General features: G+C 41.8%; 1 protein-coding gene across 1 annotated transcript in view; it reads left to right on the top strand.

The window, feature by feature from the left end:
- The window catches only part of SLC20A2 (solute carrier family 20 member 2), a gene marked incomplete at both ends in the record, with an annotated part of 29,148 nt that extends 18,721 nt beyond the window's left edge, over positions 1-10,427 (top strand). The window contains 3 exons of the mRNA XM_079534551.1: positions 4,944-5,129; positions 5,812-5,896; positions 10,263-10,427. Of these exons, the coding sequence (XP_079390677.1) occupies positions 4,944-5,129; positions 5,812-5,896; positions 10,263-10,427 (436 nt within the window). The remainder of the gene's footprint in view (positions 1-4,943; positions 5,130-5,811; positions 5,897-10,262) is intronic.
- Positions 10,428-15,751: the final 5,324 nt, after the last annotated feature.

The raw sequence follows: 15,751 nt of genomic DNA, 5'->3' as shown, positions 1-15,751 counted from the left end.
CCTGTGACGCAGTGAGTGGTAAAATGTATTTCATCTTTTCCTGCAGCCTGCAGGGATTTATGTTTCAGGGCCACCATTTACAGTGCACACTGATGAGCTATAGGAAGAAACATGTGGTTTTTATGACTCAAAACACACCCAACGCTTGCACATCATGGGGCACAGCTGTGACACACAGCTGTCACACAATGGTGTGTACACATACTATGATACACAGTTCTGGAGGTTTTTGGAAGTAGGTTAAAAGCAAGAGCCCTTTCTTGATAATCTGAGATCTTTGGAGATTAGGATGTGTTTTTTGCTGTTGGCACACCACATGGGCAAACTTTCCTTGTAGTGTTTATCAGTTATGTGATGTCTCCGAGCATGATGGCAGTATAGAACAAAAATGTATCATCCCACTTAATTTCCCAGCTGAAGTTTAGAGGCAAGTTTACTGTCATTTGTGAAAGCCTGTTTTGGAAAATACTTGAATGAATGGGAAATTTGTGACTGTATGTGTAATACTGGAAGTTTAATATATATTTCTCAGCTTTTTGCCCATAATTGAGTCTGAATCAGCAATAGTGTATGCACTAAGCTTCTTCCAATCAACCTGAAAAAATGGCAAAAACACAATCTGACTTTCAGGTAGCAAAGAATCAAAGCACGGTCATCACGTAGCCAGCAGCTCACAGATTGTAACAGAGACCTTAGTCAGTCTAGCATTCAACTACAATTAGATTTTCTTTTTGAGCCAATCACTAACATAAGAAGTAGCTAGGAAGTAGAGTGTTGCTAGTTCACAAAATATTATGGCAAGTTGCATGAGGTTTGGTGATTTACAGAGTTCTCAACTGGTAATATCCTTTCACTTCTGAAAAAATTTTTTTACTTAAAAAAAAAAAGTTGTAATCTTTGTTCCTATAAAGAACTGGACATGTGACCCAAAAGCACATAAAAATCTCTACTTGCATGCATGTGTGTGCATGTATGTTTGCATGGCAGACTGCTTATTTCTAAGCCTGTCTCATGACAGCTGAATGTTTTTTGTTATTGGTGGTAATACTATCTGTCTCTCAGGGGAAAAGCAAAGCCAACTCTATTTATAGTTCAGATGAACTGTCAAGTATTGTCTTTCACAACAGTTTTATAAATGCTCTGGGACAGATTCTCAACTGGCACAAATGAGCAGGAAAAGAGAAGTCATGCCAATTTATGTTAGTTGAGAAAGCTAAAAGATAACCAGGAAGATCAGCAAGCACTTCGGAAATGGTCCAAGCTGCTTGACTGTGCCATAGTGACACGTGTCTGTGAGCGCAAGTGCTGCTGTAGGTGTTTGCTAGTTCTGGATCATGCATTTCAGGTGGCAGGCAGCTTGACACCTCTCATGCAGCCAAGACCAGCAGAAATAGTAAAAACTAGGAGTGGAGAACATGCTTCATGGCAGACTCAGGGCTGGGACTCTCTTGCTATAATGTGTTATAAATGCAGCATAAAATTAACTTGCATTGGAATCCTCTTTTGCTCAGTGAAAAAATGTGTATTATGGCATTGATTTGTAGATATAGGAAACTAAAGTAGCACCCCAGCAGGGTCTGTGTTATCTTGGCTTTTAGATGCAAAACTAGGTTATGCAGCAATGTGCTCCAAAGCATGCCAGTTGCATAGGAACCTAACGGCAGTTTTACAAAGAGATAGAAGCAGATGGAGGCCCAGACCCACTTGGTGACCACCTCAGGCCTTTTTCTTTTTTCTCTTATCTTCACCCTCTAAACTACCGTGAATAAGACTTTCCCAGGTAGGAACTCCAGCACAAAAACACAGTGGTTAAAGCAAATAAAAGAGCTGCCGTGGGAGGGTAAGAGAAAATCACAAATTCAAAATACTTGTGAAATGAGTCTTGGCCAAACACTTGGAAGATTTTAGGTCTGCTTTTCTTCTGATCATATCTTGAATCAAATGAGACGGGTGGGAAATATTTGCAAACCACATCCTAACATAGCCCATATCATGGTTCAACTGCTTAGTCACTCAGCTGCAGGAGACGTCTGTTCACCACAGAAGGTCTTAAAACAAAGTCTTTTAACAACTTATTACTGATGTGTTATATCTCTCTTACTCTCCTGTTGGGAATGGTTATCTTCCATTGATGAACTCTTCCTAGTCCCAAGGATGGCTGGTTGCACATGGTAATAGCAGTGTCTTGAAGATGACACATGGTGTACCAAGATCCTAATCTCGGCAGTTTGTAAATCAGATTTATTCATTGATAACTTTTTGGCAGTTTTGTGGTGGGACAAGGCCGATGGCTTCATCTCGAGGTGTTTCCCACTTGGCACAGGAAGCTCTGATACCACAAGTCCCTGGGACTGGACCTGCTGAACAAACCCAGAAGCCATGCAGGTAGTGGATTGGAGACCCTGGCTCCACACCACTGCCTGTTTGCTGCTTCATGGTAGCCTCTTGCAGGTATTCAGTCTGAGAGATACGGTTGTTCCTAGGAATTGAATGTTTAAGCCATATTGAAAACAATAGATAGAGAGGAGAAATGTCTGTGTGGTGTAAATAGCTACCCAGTGGTGTAGATACCCATGCATGACAATGCAGTTAATTAGCTTTTTTGACTTCTAAATATGCACTGATCCAGTGCTCCTCTGTTTTCTTTCCGTCCAGAGACGGTATCAGAAGTGCTGCCCTCTGTGGTTTGGTACAGTCTCCTCCGATCTGCAGCATTATCCTCTTCAATCCTCCATAGCTAGGTACAAGTCAGTGGAGTTTTGCCTCGCCCTCTCTTGCCACAATAAGAAAATAAGCTTTTCTTTGAGGATTAGGATTAGTTGATTCGCAGAGTTGTAGCATTTGCAAATAATTAAAACTGGATTTTGGTACAAAAGACCATCCTTTTCTGCTGTTGTTTTTGAAGCCTTTTCTGTCTTCCCATTTACATTAGGACTGACAAATATCCATGCATAATCTCTTCAAAACAGTCAGGAATCAGTGCCTGGGCTTGCTCCAAAGGTACTTGTTATATTCCACGGGAAGTTTGTCCCTATGTCATTCACCATGATAAGAAGGGAAAATCAGTTTTTTTTTTCCTTTACTCATCAGATGTTTTAGTTACTCTCATCCACAGCTGCCTTCATTAGTTGAAGGTACAGTGAATTACCTTTAATAAGGCATTAAAACATGCATGTAATTTAATGTACACCTGCAAACAGTGGCCAAGAAGTTGCAAGTCAACTTAAAAATAATAGAAATGCTTAGTTCATGTATCTTTCCTACCTTCAAGACAAAGCAATTCTTGCTTTCAGGCACTAAAGCATGACTGTACTTATGCATTCACAAAATTCAGCAAATCAAATGTATATTCAGGTGTTGAGATAGAGCAGAATGTCAAGGTATATTTGTTAGTAGAATTCACTTTATTTAAAAAGCATTTAGTTCTTCATTCCAGTTTCTTCAAACCCACTGGATTTTATTATTCATGTTAGCTCACTAATTTGTTTCCAGCATTTTTCTCAAAATCTTTAAGAATTATTCATTCCTTTTTATACCAGAGTGTTTTCAAGCACTTTTGTTTGCCCTGCTGTTTGACTGTTGTGTATGTTTACAAGGCAAAATGTCTTCCCGGTCACTTTTCTGCAGGGGCACTTCTCAGTTTTAGGGTCTGGTTGCACATGGACCAGGAGAACGGAAGGAGGTGTTCTGTTGCTCGGACATGCTGTGCTGGCAGTACTGAGGACTTGGCTGTTAGTGTGCAACTTCTTCTAGTTTTCAACTAAATGACTGACTGTAGGTTGCGGTGGCTTACTTTGCTCAACAACTGACATTAAAAATGTCCCTTGTTCCAACTGTGTGCTTTCGAGCAAGACCAGCAGCTAAACTGAGACAGGGTGAGCATAGCTGTTGGTGCTTCACGTGTCGTTCACCACCAGGGCTCTCTATTATCACTTTTCAAAGAAGGGAGCTTCCTGTTCCTATTCAAATTTTTTGAACGACATTGGGCAGGTTTGTGCTGCTCTTTTTGTTATTTAGATTTACTTACAATACTGCCTTGCTCTCTATGCTTTTACAATTTGTGCTAAATGCTACTCTGCACGGCAAGTTTGGTTTTAGTGAAAACTGCCAAAAAAAAAGAGTAATGTCAAAGTTTTTATCTGTTTGTTTTTGTTTTTGTTTTTGTATTAAAGCCTCTACAATAACTGGATGCCAGCTTCCAAGTTTTTCTGCTAACTCTCGTTCTGAGAAATGTCATGTGTTTTTTCAGAAGTCTTCCTCCAGGCACTGGAGCGCGAGTAAGGCACCCATATCCTGCGGCATGCCTTTGGAGTGGGGACTTCAGTGTCACTGAATTTCCATGGATTTCTAGACAGCAGTAGCAGGATAGTGAAATGAGCTTTTGCCAGCTCGATGTCACCAAGCAGTTATCTCTGATCCAGATTGATCAGTTATGCAGTGCATTTGGAGTCACCTTCCCAGCCACATTCTTCTCATATCTCTAAAAGTTGCAGCTTATCAGACTAGATAATAGCTACATCTTCTCTAAAATTCTCTAGAATTATTCATTAATTTCCCTCTTTGACAAAAGATCATTTAAGTCTTGAATTTTAAAGATGCAGAGCTCTTGAATTGGTAGACTTTCAGTTAACTTCAGTATGATAGTGAAAATGCTGCTTTTTGTCCCAGAACAGACATGTAAGATATTACCAACTCTGACATTTCTGGAAATGATTTATTAAAAGTGAATTGTTTTCAGCACTTGCTATAGTTATCAGTGGTGAATTGACATCTGAAAAAGCAACACGATAAGAGTCCACTGCTGCAGTCTTCACAAGTGGAGTGTTGCTTGTAGGGTCAGCAGTTCTGCACACACTATGAAGAAAAATCAAGTACAAAAAATTCCCTTTGAAGGCAATTACCTACATTTTTATAACTCGAGTGATGTTCTTTTTTTTTTCCAGTAATGCAATCGGTCCCCTTGTTGCACTCTGGCTAATCTATGAACAAGGTGGTGTCATGCAAGAAGCATCAACTCCTGTCTGGCTGCTGTTTTATGGAGGGGTTGGGATCTGCGTGGGTCTCTGGGTCTGGGGCAGAAGAGTTATCCAGACTATGGGTAAAGACCTCACTCCAATCACACCCTCAAGGTATGTGCTCAGTTGTCATTATGCTGGTTGATCTTTGTTCTGTCTGAGAAACTGCTCTGGCAGTACTTTGCTGGTTTTGCTGTACTTTAATGATAACCTGGCTTCGATTTCTGTGTCTTTCTAAAAAATGAGAAAGAAGAGAAAGAAAGGAAGGATGGAAAAAAAAAGAGAGAGAGAGAAAGAGAAAATTGAAAAATACGTATATACTTGTAAACTAATACAGAGTGAGTTTGAGGCGTGGAGGTCTGTGTGAACAGAATCTTCTGCTGATGACTTGACTAACGTGGCACAAGGTGTATGTGGAAATTGTGAGGTTACAGTGGCTTTCCTGGTGTGCTTCAGACTATTTAAAACCTGTGTATTCATTACAGTAATTTTTGTCCTTGGTACATATTAGACCTCTACTGATGCTTAACCAAATCACTAATCAGGCGTGATTCACTGCAGCATAACATAGCAAAAGCTCCTGACGCAATGAGCCGTGCCACCAGTTACTGGAGGTGACTAGCTCATACTGTTTCCATTATTCAGCAGTTCCTTGTTCTCTTTATTTGTATGACAAAAATCAGGTGGAGATAAATGGTTGAAGAAAACACAGGTAAGACTTTGGCAGACCGCACGTGGTATCAGTCCGAGCTGATGCAAAGAGTGATTGTGAAGTGTTTTCTTATGCTTCCCGCAGTGGATTCACTATTGAGTTGGCTTCGGCGTTCACAGTTGTGGTAGCTTCCAATGTTGGACTTCCTGTCAGTACTACACACTGCAAGGTATGCCTTCGCCGAGCGACTGCAGTCAGGGCAGTCTGGACTATTCATCTTTAACTATGCTGCTCAGATCAGTGGATAATGGCACGTTTATGCAAGGGAAGTGTGGCAAAGGGAAAACAGCTCTTTAAAAAAAATAAAAGATTCCAAATATTGCGTTGACGTCACAGTAAAGCTGTTGCAATTGGGCATGGCAGCCACCAGAGTGTGAACTCCTTTAGCTGTGGTTGAAGAAAAACATTGCTTACCAACACGTGAGCTCACTTTAAAGTAAACAATTGCAGGGGCATCTGGCAGTGAAAAGCCTGGTTTCCTCCAAAGGTGCCATTTGAACCTGGTCGTGTAGCATTTCTCCCTTGTTCAGAGGCTGCGCACCATTCATCATTTATACTTCACTTTCTTGATAAGTGCATGGCATGGGATTTCCTGCATATAACTCTTTTACTACAGGTTTTCCATATGTCTTTTTTTTTATTTCTTCACAGTGGATTTTGCATTGAAGTAATGTGTGCGCTAACGGTACTTGTAGCCTCAAATGTGGGTATTCCAATAAGCTCCACCCATTGCAAGGTATTGGAGTTTGCAGTGACCCCATCAGTAAATCACATCACTAGGACAAACCATAACAAAATACGAGATATACCGATTGCTGCAGATTGCCTTCACTACGCGATGCACCATGCAGACAAAACACCATAGACTGTGTAAAGCAGGTACAGCTGAGCAAAGTCAGCATTACAAGTAATTGCACAAAAGTCTGGAATGTCTTTGATCCTTGCTTAGTCGTATTCAACTAATATAGACTTCTTAAAATAACATAGGCTCGTGGTTTGTGTGATCCAGGTTACATGTAGTTTAGAGCTGCTTGTATAAAAAAAAACAGCGTTACATCCTTACGCTAATAATTTAATTTCTTTCTTCTATTAAACCAATGCATCCTCACTTTTGTGCATTATAACACAGAATACAGTCTGTCTTTTATATATAAATATATGTACACACATATATGTTTTTAAAAGCCCAGCTTGAAGTATAGATAAGATTAATAAAGTTGTGCCACATACTATGGGAGGTAACCTGTGTAGAGGCTTGTAGACATCACAGAGCTTTTGGACATTTGCACTGCAGAAGAACACAGTGGGAATTTGGAATTTGATTCCCCAGGAAATTCATGAGTCCAGTATAATTTTTGCCTTCCCTTTGCTTTCCCATGGACTTCTTAGGCACTCAGAGCTGGCTGTATGCGTCACCTTCCTGTAGGGCGTGGTGAGGATCCCCAAAGCCAGAGCTGCCAGGCGCTCTGCTTTGAGATGTACCAGTAAACCCTAGCAGAACCAGATCCTGAGGGATTCACTTCTGCACCTGGGGGGCCTTGGAGCCCTCCCCGCTCTGCCAGGGCAGGTTTTTGGGGCTCACTGCTCTGCAATGCAGCAGGCAGGCAGTGAGATACTGGGCTTACTCACCAGTGGCATTGAAAGAATCTTAAAATCCACAAATCTCACAGAACACCCAGAGTTAGTTCAATTGGCCTTTTCTAGTAAAAACTACTTCTTCAGAAAGCTCCCGAGTTGCAAAATCATTTATTTCTTTCTTCTGTCGAGTCCTTTGATCAGTAGCCAAGCCTGGACTGTTTTGAAAGGCTGTTCCCAATGTTGGCCTAACTGGTTCCTCTGATTCAAGCAGGGAAAAAGTTTGTAACACATGAACCACTTGTGAAAATGGTAGCTCCAAAACACCTCCCTTTCAGCTGACTCAAAGTCAAATGCCCAAGGAAGAATTTGCCAGGGAGAATAATGCAGCTTTGATTATCTTCACTGTGTGCCTGGAGCCTTCTAGTCAGCCATCAGAAAAGAGAAAATGCACTTTGGTGCAGACAAATAGACCAACTTTAAATGCAAAAGGGAAATTTCTTGGAAGCCATCAGCTAATGAGAGGGCTGTGTTAGAATGTATTCATTGACTCAACACAGTCAAAGGCTTGGTCTTTTTGAAGGGCAGGGCACATTAACTCTTCAAAAAATGCTTCCATTAAAGTAATTAATGTGGTTAAGTCTTCACCTCCTACCTGCAGCTTGCTATGTATAATTAGATAGGTTGTTCTTAGTGGGAGGATCTACCTCCTAACAGGATTAGGCTGTTCTAGAACATCATGCTACTACACCAACTCAGTGTTTCAGCAAAACAAAACTGTGTGTTGAGAGATCAATTGGTCAAGGGCCCAGTGAAGGCATAAGAGAATGATTATCTGTCATTCACTCCATGGGAAAATGTCTCCCTGACAGCATTGCCAGCTCCTCCGTCTTTCCCTATGGAATTTGCTGCAGACACATCAAAGAAGCAGTTACCATTGAGACAGAAGTGTCTTTTTTTTTCAGTCAGCAGAAACATGATTTCACCTGTTCAGCCTGCCTTGAGGTTAGCATGGAAAAGCCAGTGTGCTGTGAATGCATGCCTCCCCATTCTGCTGCCCAGGTAGGCAAGCAGCCAGTGCTGGGTGCCTGTTGTTTACTGTAAAATGTGAAATCTACAAACAGGTGCTTCTCAGCTGTAACACACTGAGAAAAACAGAGTGCAGGAGGTAGGTACTTTTTCTGTGCAAAAATAACTTTGTTGAGGTCACGCTGCCGGATCTATTTTGCTGTTATTTCGGGTGTTGTAAACACTCTCTGTGTTGCTATTAACAGAGTTATGGTAGTTTGGGTATTATTTTGATGCACCACTGCACAGGAATTTCCTGTTGATCTGCTCTGAGCAGAGCATACTGAAGGCAAACTGCGCTGGTTTCAAACCAATCTCGAAGTAGATGTCATCTGAAATTCCACAGAAGGTGTAGTTGCCCTACACCGAAGTTTTAGCTACTCTCCTAACCTTTAGTCCATCTGAATTACTATTAATCAACTAAACTTTGATGATGTTTAAAACAAATTACCAATGCCATCATTGCTGATACCTTTTAAATTTCAGGAAGGACTCAGAGATTACCGTATGTAGATTTCAGGCTTGCTCAATAAGCAACGCTTCTTGTTGTAGCATGTCACACTGATGCTAAAATGTAAAGCAGAGACTAACAGCTGAGCTGCTGGAAAAGTACTGTTTCCCTGGATAAACACCTGAGATGTTCGGAAGCTGGGAGTTCCTTTTTGCTGGGCAAGGTGCTGCTTTTTCTCGAGATCCCTGCAAGCCACCTACAGACAGGCCTCATGCTCCCCCAGCTAAACACAGCCTAGCACATTGTCCAGTCCTGATGTATTCAGATTAAATATTATCTAGCAAATTTCATTATTAGATCAGGTCAACCTACAGACAAAACGAAACAATCTTTTAGTTTTATTCCCTCAGATGTATACCTCCTGTAAAGCATGATCCTTCATGTAATTTCACACAGTCTTGAAGTTGACCTTCAAAGCGTTGGGTCCACTCCTCTGTGGGGACAAACATCTCATGCTTTCTTTAAACCAAGTCCTTTCAAGTCCCAGAACATCAACTTCAATTTTTCCTTGTTCTGTCAAAGGAGCGTTTGATTCAGTGATATGAGAATGATAGGGTTGTCAAGGAAGTGCTTTTGCCTCTAAAAAGAGAGGTTAGGCAGCAGTTAGAAGTTACATAGGTATTAACAAAGATGTGGATCAGATATCCTCTCCTATCACGCTCCAGCATTTATAATTTCCCTGGCTCCACACATCAGTTGCTTGTAGCCTATATACAGGGACTAGTTCTCCCATTAAGAAAATGAATAAGGAAGAGGAAGCAGGGATGTCATTTCAGCCTGCAGGAAGGGAGCATAAGCGTGGTTGTGTTTTGGAGTTTCAGTTCCTTCAAAACTGAATATTCTTTCCACATTCTTTAATACTTTACTATCTGCTTTGAATAGACATGTATGAGTCTACATTGTTTTGTTAGTGGCAGAGTGGCCATAATAACATGAAGGGTTTACACCCAAGTTCATGAACTGGAAACACATTTGAAGGAATAAATGACAGACAGATAGTAGCTGTACCTTTGCTGCAGCATGTTTTATCTGAAACGCTGATCTCCTCAGCTGCCCTGTTAGTGTCTGTGAGGATATTTTCCCCACCTGAAGCCAAGCTTCTTGATATTCCTGTAGTTTGCATGCCTCACATCAGGCTGATGTGTTCATCTGCAGGGAGGATGTTAGCTCTGGGTGCTTTGCTTGGTGGCTTGTCTAGAAAGGCTGACTTTCTGTGGAGGGCTTGGCTGAGGGCAGCCATCATCACCAGAAGCTCTATATCTCAGTGCGCCGGTTTTGAGCATCGCCTGGTATCAGCTGACTGGCATTGGTGCAGACATGGTGCAGGAACTGGGACATACCCCTCACATCTCTTCTTTCTCTCTCCTCCCACTCTTACAAGGTGGGCTCCGTGGTGGCCGTCGGCTGGATCCGCTCCAAGAAAGCTGTTGACTGGCGCCTCTTCCGCAACATCTTCCTTGCCTGGTTTGTGACTGTCCCGGTGGCTGGCTTGTTCAGTGCAGGGGTAATGGCACTGCTGATGTATGGTATCCTACCTTACGTCTGAAGAGCCACAAACAGGGGAAGTAGCCAAGCTAGGATTAAGGGAAGAAGCGTTCCCATGAAAGGACCGGTCGGAGAGAATCCATCTTCCATATCTAACTTCTTATCTACTGTACATAACAATGTGTCATATTGGTGACATGGTGATGTGGTGCCATTTCTTATGTATTAAATAAATATATATGCATATAGTAGGTAACAATACCTAAGTTATATTATTAGTGGGGTGAAAATAATTGCCTAGAATTTAATATTTAGAAAAAAAAAATTGTACATAGTGTATCATTTTGGTGGCAATTTTTTAATCTTTTGAAGAGAAGTATGGATTAGGAAATGTTTCTTGTCCATTTGATATAAGAAGCGAGGTACAGGACTGCGTAACACATGAATTTTTTTAAAGCTACTAAGATACTGGAACAAAATGTGCATAAAGTGCTTTTCATAAGATAACTGTTCATATCATATTGATCTTGGTGTATCATAGCATAATGGTTATGGCTTTGTAAATACTTACAAACAGTAACTCTTAAATGGTGCATTTCCCTTATATATTTTGGATAAGAAAGTTTAGGAAGTACCAAAGAAGCAGGGGAATAGCTTGCCAATAGTACATTCTTGTCTACACGTGTGGATGTGTGTTGTGTTTCTTCACCTCTAATTTAACACTATTTCCACCACGCTACCAATAGCCAGGCTCTTCCCATCTTAATGTAATTTAAAAAAAAAAACAAAACAAAAAAGCACACAAAAAAGTTTGTTCTACTTGTTGTTGCTTAGTAGGCAGAACACTGTTGTCCACGCTAGCTGGCAGTCCACTGACTTTGTTTTGTGAAGTGTCTCACTTCTTACTTTCCACCTTTCCCTCAAGCCCCTGTCCCATTGCCCTGCCATCATTCTCAGTGCCAGCACAGACCATCAGTCTTCTCTGTCTCTGTCCAGTGAGCCATGGCTGCCTGCCTTCTGGTACAGGAGTGGGGCTGCCTGGCATGACTGCGGGGCCACAAAACCCACTCAGCCCCACTCTTATGGCTGGGGGCTTTGGCTGTTGGTGGCCAGCACTCGGGATGCAATTCCTCATGGCAGCTCAGGGGACTTGATGCAGGAGGTGGTGAACTAATCCCTGCACAGCTTCGGGAAGCACACTTGGGTGAAGGTTACTGTTTGGTGGGTGGGAGGCAAAGGGCAAGGGGTGTCTGGAAGAGGTTTGGGAATCTCTTACTGTTTAAATGCTGCTAAAATTTTGATAAACGGTCTTGGTACTCCATTGTGACTTTTCCATTGGTCATTCATACTAAATTTATAATAAAAGATAAACAGCCCCAATCACTTTTTACCTGTCATTTTTTAAGCGTTCCTCATCTGTGTTAGCCATGCTGGGGAAGGGCACTGAAGCAGGAAAAGCTTACCGACCCATGCCATCTCCAAGGTGGTGTGTCTGCGCTGCTGACCACAAGCAATGTATGCTGTTCCCAGGGATATCTGAGATGAATTTGAAAAATTGGAAGGTCCTGGAAAGTTGGACAAAGAAAAGGAAAGTATGAGGTTCTGTTGCCTTCTGGGGCATTGTTTGCAAGCAGCAGGGCAGAATTTAGAAGAGGATACCTGCAAGAATAACTCAAGGGAGGGTGAGGAAGAAACAATGACACCATTTTGGCATACCATCATATATGAAAAACAGTGCATACAGCTCAAAAATCAGAACATGGTCCTAGAGTCAAAACTGCAGCCCTGTACCGCAGCCAATACCCAAATACACAATAACTGCCTACTGTAATCTACTCAGCTAGAGCCAGTTTGGGTGATAGCTACCACATGGGCTGAAGCTGGGGCCAGGTCAGGAGCAGACCAGCTTCACCCCAAGACTCCTAACCTCATCCCTCATCCCACCATTTTCATGTTATATTATTTAAGTAAGTTAAAGAATTGTAGGTGCCTCCACAGATCTAGTCCAATCCCCATGCTAAAGCAAGTTCACTAGAGTAGGCTGGGCAGGAAACTATCCAGGAGGGTTTTACATATCTCCAGAGGAGACTGTCAGTCTCTCTGAGCAGCCTGATCCAGTGTTCTCTCACCCTTGCAGTAAAGAAGTTTTTCCTCATGTCTGTATGGAAATTCCTGTGTTCCAGTTTGTGCTCATTGACCCTTGTTCTGTTACTGGGCATCACTGAAAAGAGCCTGTCCCCATTCTCTTGAGACCTGGCTTTTAGATATTTACAAGCATGACAAGATCTCCCCTCAGTCTTCTCCTCTCAGGCTGAACTGTCCCAGGTCTCTCAGCCTTTCTTCAAAAGGAAGATGCTCCAGGCCCCTCATAATCTTTGTGACCCCTCACTGTACTCCCTCTAGAAGTCCTCTGTCTTGAACCGAAGGAGCACAGAACTGGACACAGTACTCCAGATGTAGCCTCATGAGGACAGAATAGAAGGGGAAAGAACCTCTCCCTTGATCTGCTAGCCATGCACTTTTTAATGCAGTCCAGGATCACGCTGTCTTGCTTGTCCACTAGGGCACACTGCTGGCTCATGGCTAACCTATTTTCCACCAGGACACTCAGATCCACTCCGTGCTGTACATCACACCTGCAGTGATCTAAAATATGAATCTTGAAAGCCTGAAGCTTTTTGAAGCTTCTTGAACAGATCAACCTCTTGAAGTAGAATGGTTAGTAGAATGGAAATAGAATAGTTGCAGTATCGCCTTTCATTAGCAAAAGGTTTAACATTTTCACCTGTGAAGCGTGAAGTGTGGTGATTTTAATGTAATCACCGATAGGGTTGCTAGTGTCTATTTTAGCACCAAAGAGATAACTACCAAAGGAGCCCTAATACCAGAAAGATGCTTAATTTTACATGTAATCAGTTATAATCAGAACATGAAGGTGAGGACTTTCACTTACACAAAGAATTTTTACCAAGATGGGTAATTAAATGTGCTAGAAAACCTAGCTTAACCCCTACCCACTTTCCCTACCAGTCTAGATGCTTGTTAATATATTTAATATACTTTTTCTTTCCCTCCACAATTAGCACACACACACTGTTCTTTCTTAACATGTATATCTTTACAATCCTATAGCTAATCCAAGAGACAGCAACAAAACTATCTAGCCCCTCTCAAAAGAGCAGAATGTTTATATTCTGTCCCTTCTTCCAGTATTCAGCTTCTCACTCAGAAAACCCCTCCAAAAGCTTCAAGTAGCAACATATGAGATAAAAGCAAGGGGATTCCAACACAATTTCTGACCTAAGTTCCAGCACCAGCAACACTAGTGCTGTTTTTTTTAGCCATAGCACAGCTGTGCCACGTGGAGTGACAAGGATGATTACAACCTGTTTTCTCACCTTATTATTCTTAGTAGATTTTAAAAGTATGGGAGTCAAAGAACTGCTCAAGTGCAGCAGCCAGTTTAGTTCAGCCACTACAAAATACATTTTAGCGTGAAGAAAGAATGTAGAAACATGATTAAAATGTTCCAGACAACTACAGCTCTTTCCTCAGAGGAAATAGAAACAACATCAGAAAAGGAACTGTCTACTGTCTCTTACATCATGTAGAGGACCACTGGTAATATCCTGAACTCAAATCAGATAGAAGAGAGCCAACTGGCAAGGCTAATAAGGGCTAATAGGCACTAATTGCCTTCCTCCCCCTCTTGGTTTTCTCTGCTTGTGTAGTCTGTGGCCATGGCTCATAGCTCTACAGAAGCCCAGTCTGAGCTTCCCTTCCTAGAAGATGCGCTGTAGAGGGGTTTGAGCCAGCCTTGTTTTTGCAAGCCTCTTTTAGGCTTGGCTTACTTGCTTTCAGAACTGCTTTGCCTTTGCACATCTACCTGATGGCCTCTACTGGGACTGGTCGCTGTTACTAGTTGTTTTCTGTTTGGCAGTGTGACCGCACTAGAAAAGCTGCTGTCTTGTGTTGTACCAAGCTGTGTTTCCCTGTTCGTCGTCCTGGTTGGAGCATCTCTATTTCCTGCACCTTCCTGTTGGACTCATGACTCCAAAGTGAATGCTCTGTGCTCTGAGGACAGTTAGAGCTCAGCACTCATGGGTTTAGGGAACTGCCTATTCCAAATGTGCTGAGATTAATTCTGTTGGATGCAACTTGATGCTGCTTGCAGGCTGTATTTGTGAATTTATGTTCCTGGGAAATATATAGGGTAGTGTAACAGAAGGGTATCGGGCACTACTTAGGGCTTCTTTGATGTTTATTAGTAGCAGGGGGACTCAGGCGTCTTGGTGAAAGCTTATAGCCTAGACCTGGAAACTCTTGAGCAGTGAAGTGGCGGAGTATGGTCTTTAAGAAAAACAGTTGATGCTGAACAGGATCTGGATAAATATGTGCTTTTGAAGAACAGAAGGCTTTTTTTTTAGATGAAGGTTTATTTTTATGGTTCTATTTACATGCTGATATTCCTCTCTAAGGAAGGCAACTGTTGGGAAAAGTCTTTTTGAAAGGTTTAAAGATGTCAGACCTTGTCTTTTACTTTGTGTTTATTTTGCTTTAAAGATGCTGAGATGATTTGATAGATCTGATGGAGCACTGCTTCCATCTCCTGGTCTCAGAGAGAAAGAGAGCTGGAACTGAAGCAAGATTTTATTGCCACTATGAAGATCTCTAAGCCCCTTCCTTCTGCTTAGCAACAGAGCCGAGCAGAAAATAATTGCAAAACACAAACTTTGGCAGAATATGTTTTTTGGTGCTTTTTGTTTGTTTGTTTGTTTTCCCCAGAGATCAAAATTTAATTGCGCTGGCTGTGTGATACTTCATTATTTTAGATCCCAAGAGAAAAAGATAACCTCAGTTGCAATGAATCAAGTTAGATTGTCTCGCTGATTGCCACAAGTGAACTTGGCTTGTGGTTATCCTACCAAAGTAACCTTTCTCTGAAAACATGTTACTGACCAGTGACCATTTTAGCATTGTATGGTTAAACACTTGATCCAGCGTGTGTTGTTGCTTTGAAGGATCTCATATGCATGTTGCATCACTGTTCAAGCTAACTGGAGTTTCCAGAAGTACTTGGAACACCTACGAAAGTTTGCCATACTGTTAATCAGCCTCTAGATGCAGAGTCTGTTTGTGATGTGGGGTCAGCACAAGCAACAAAACGTGGATTCTTTCCTTATCAGTCTTTCTAATTGAAGTTGCTGTCTCAGGTATGGTAGCATCAAGTAACTTTAAGCACATTAAAAATAGAGGATGTATTTCAGAGAGATGTTGGGGTATACACACTAAGTAAAACTAGCAGTTACTGCCCTGAATGACTTCACAAATACGATTCTAGGCAGTATGCCCAAGAGCATGTAAGTCATCAGCACCAGTACATAA

Source organism: Tetrao urogallus (genome assembly GCF_951394365.1).
Source record: "Tetrao urogallus genome assembly, chromosome: 4".
Taxonomy (NCBI): domain Eukaryota; kingdom Metazoa; phylum Chordata; class Aves; order Galliformes; family Phasianidae; genus Tetrao; species Tetrao urogallus.
This window is presented reverse-complemented; position numbering and strand designations above follow the sequence as displayed.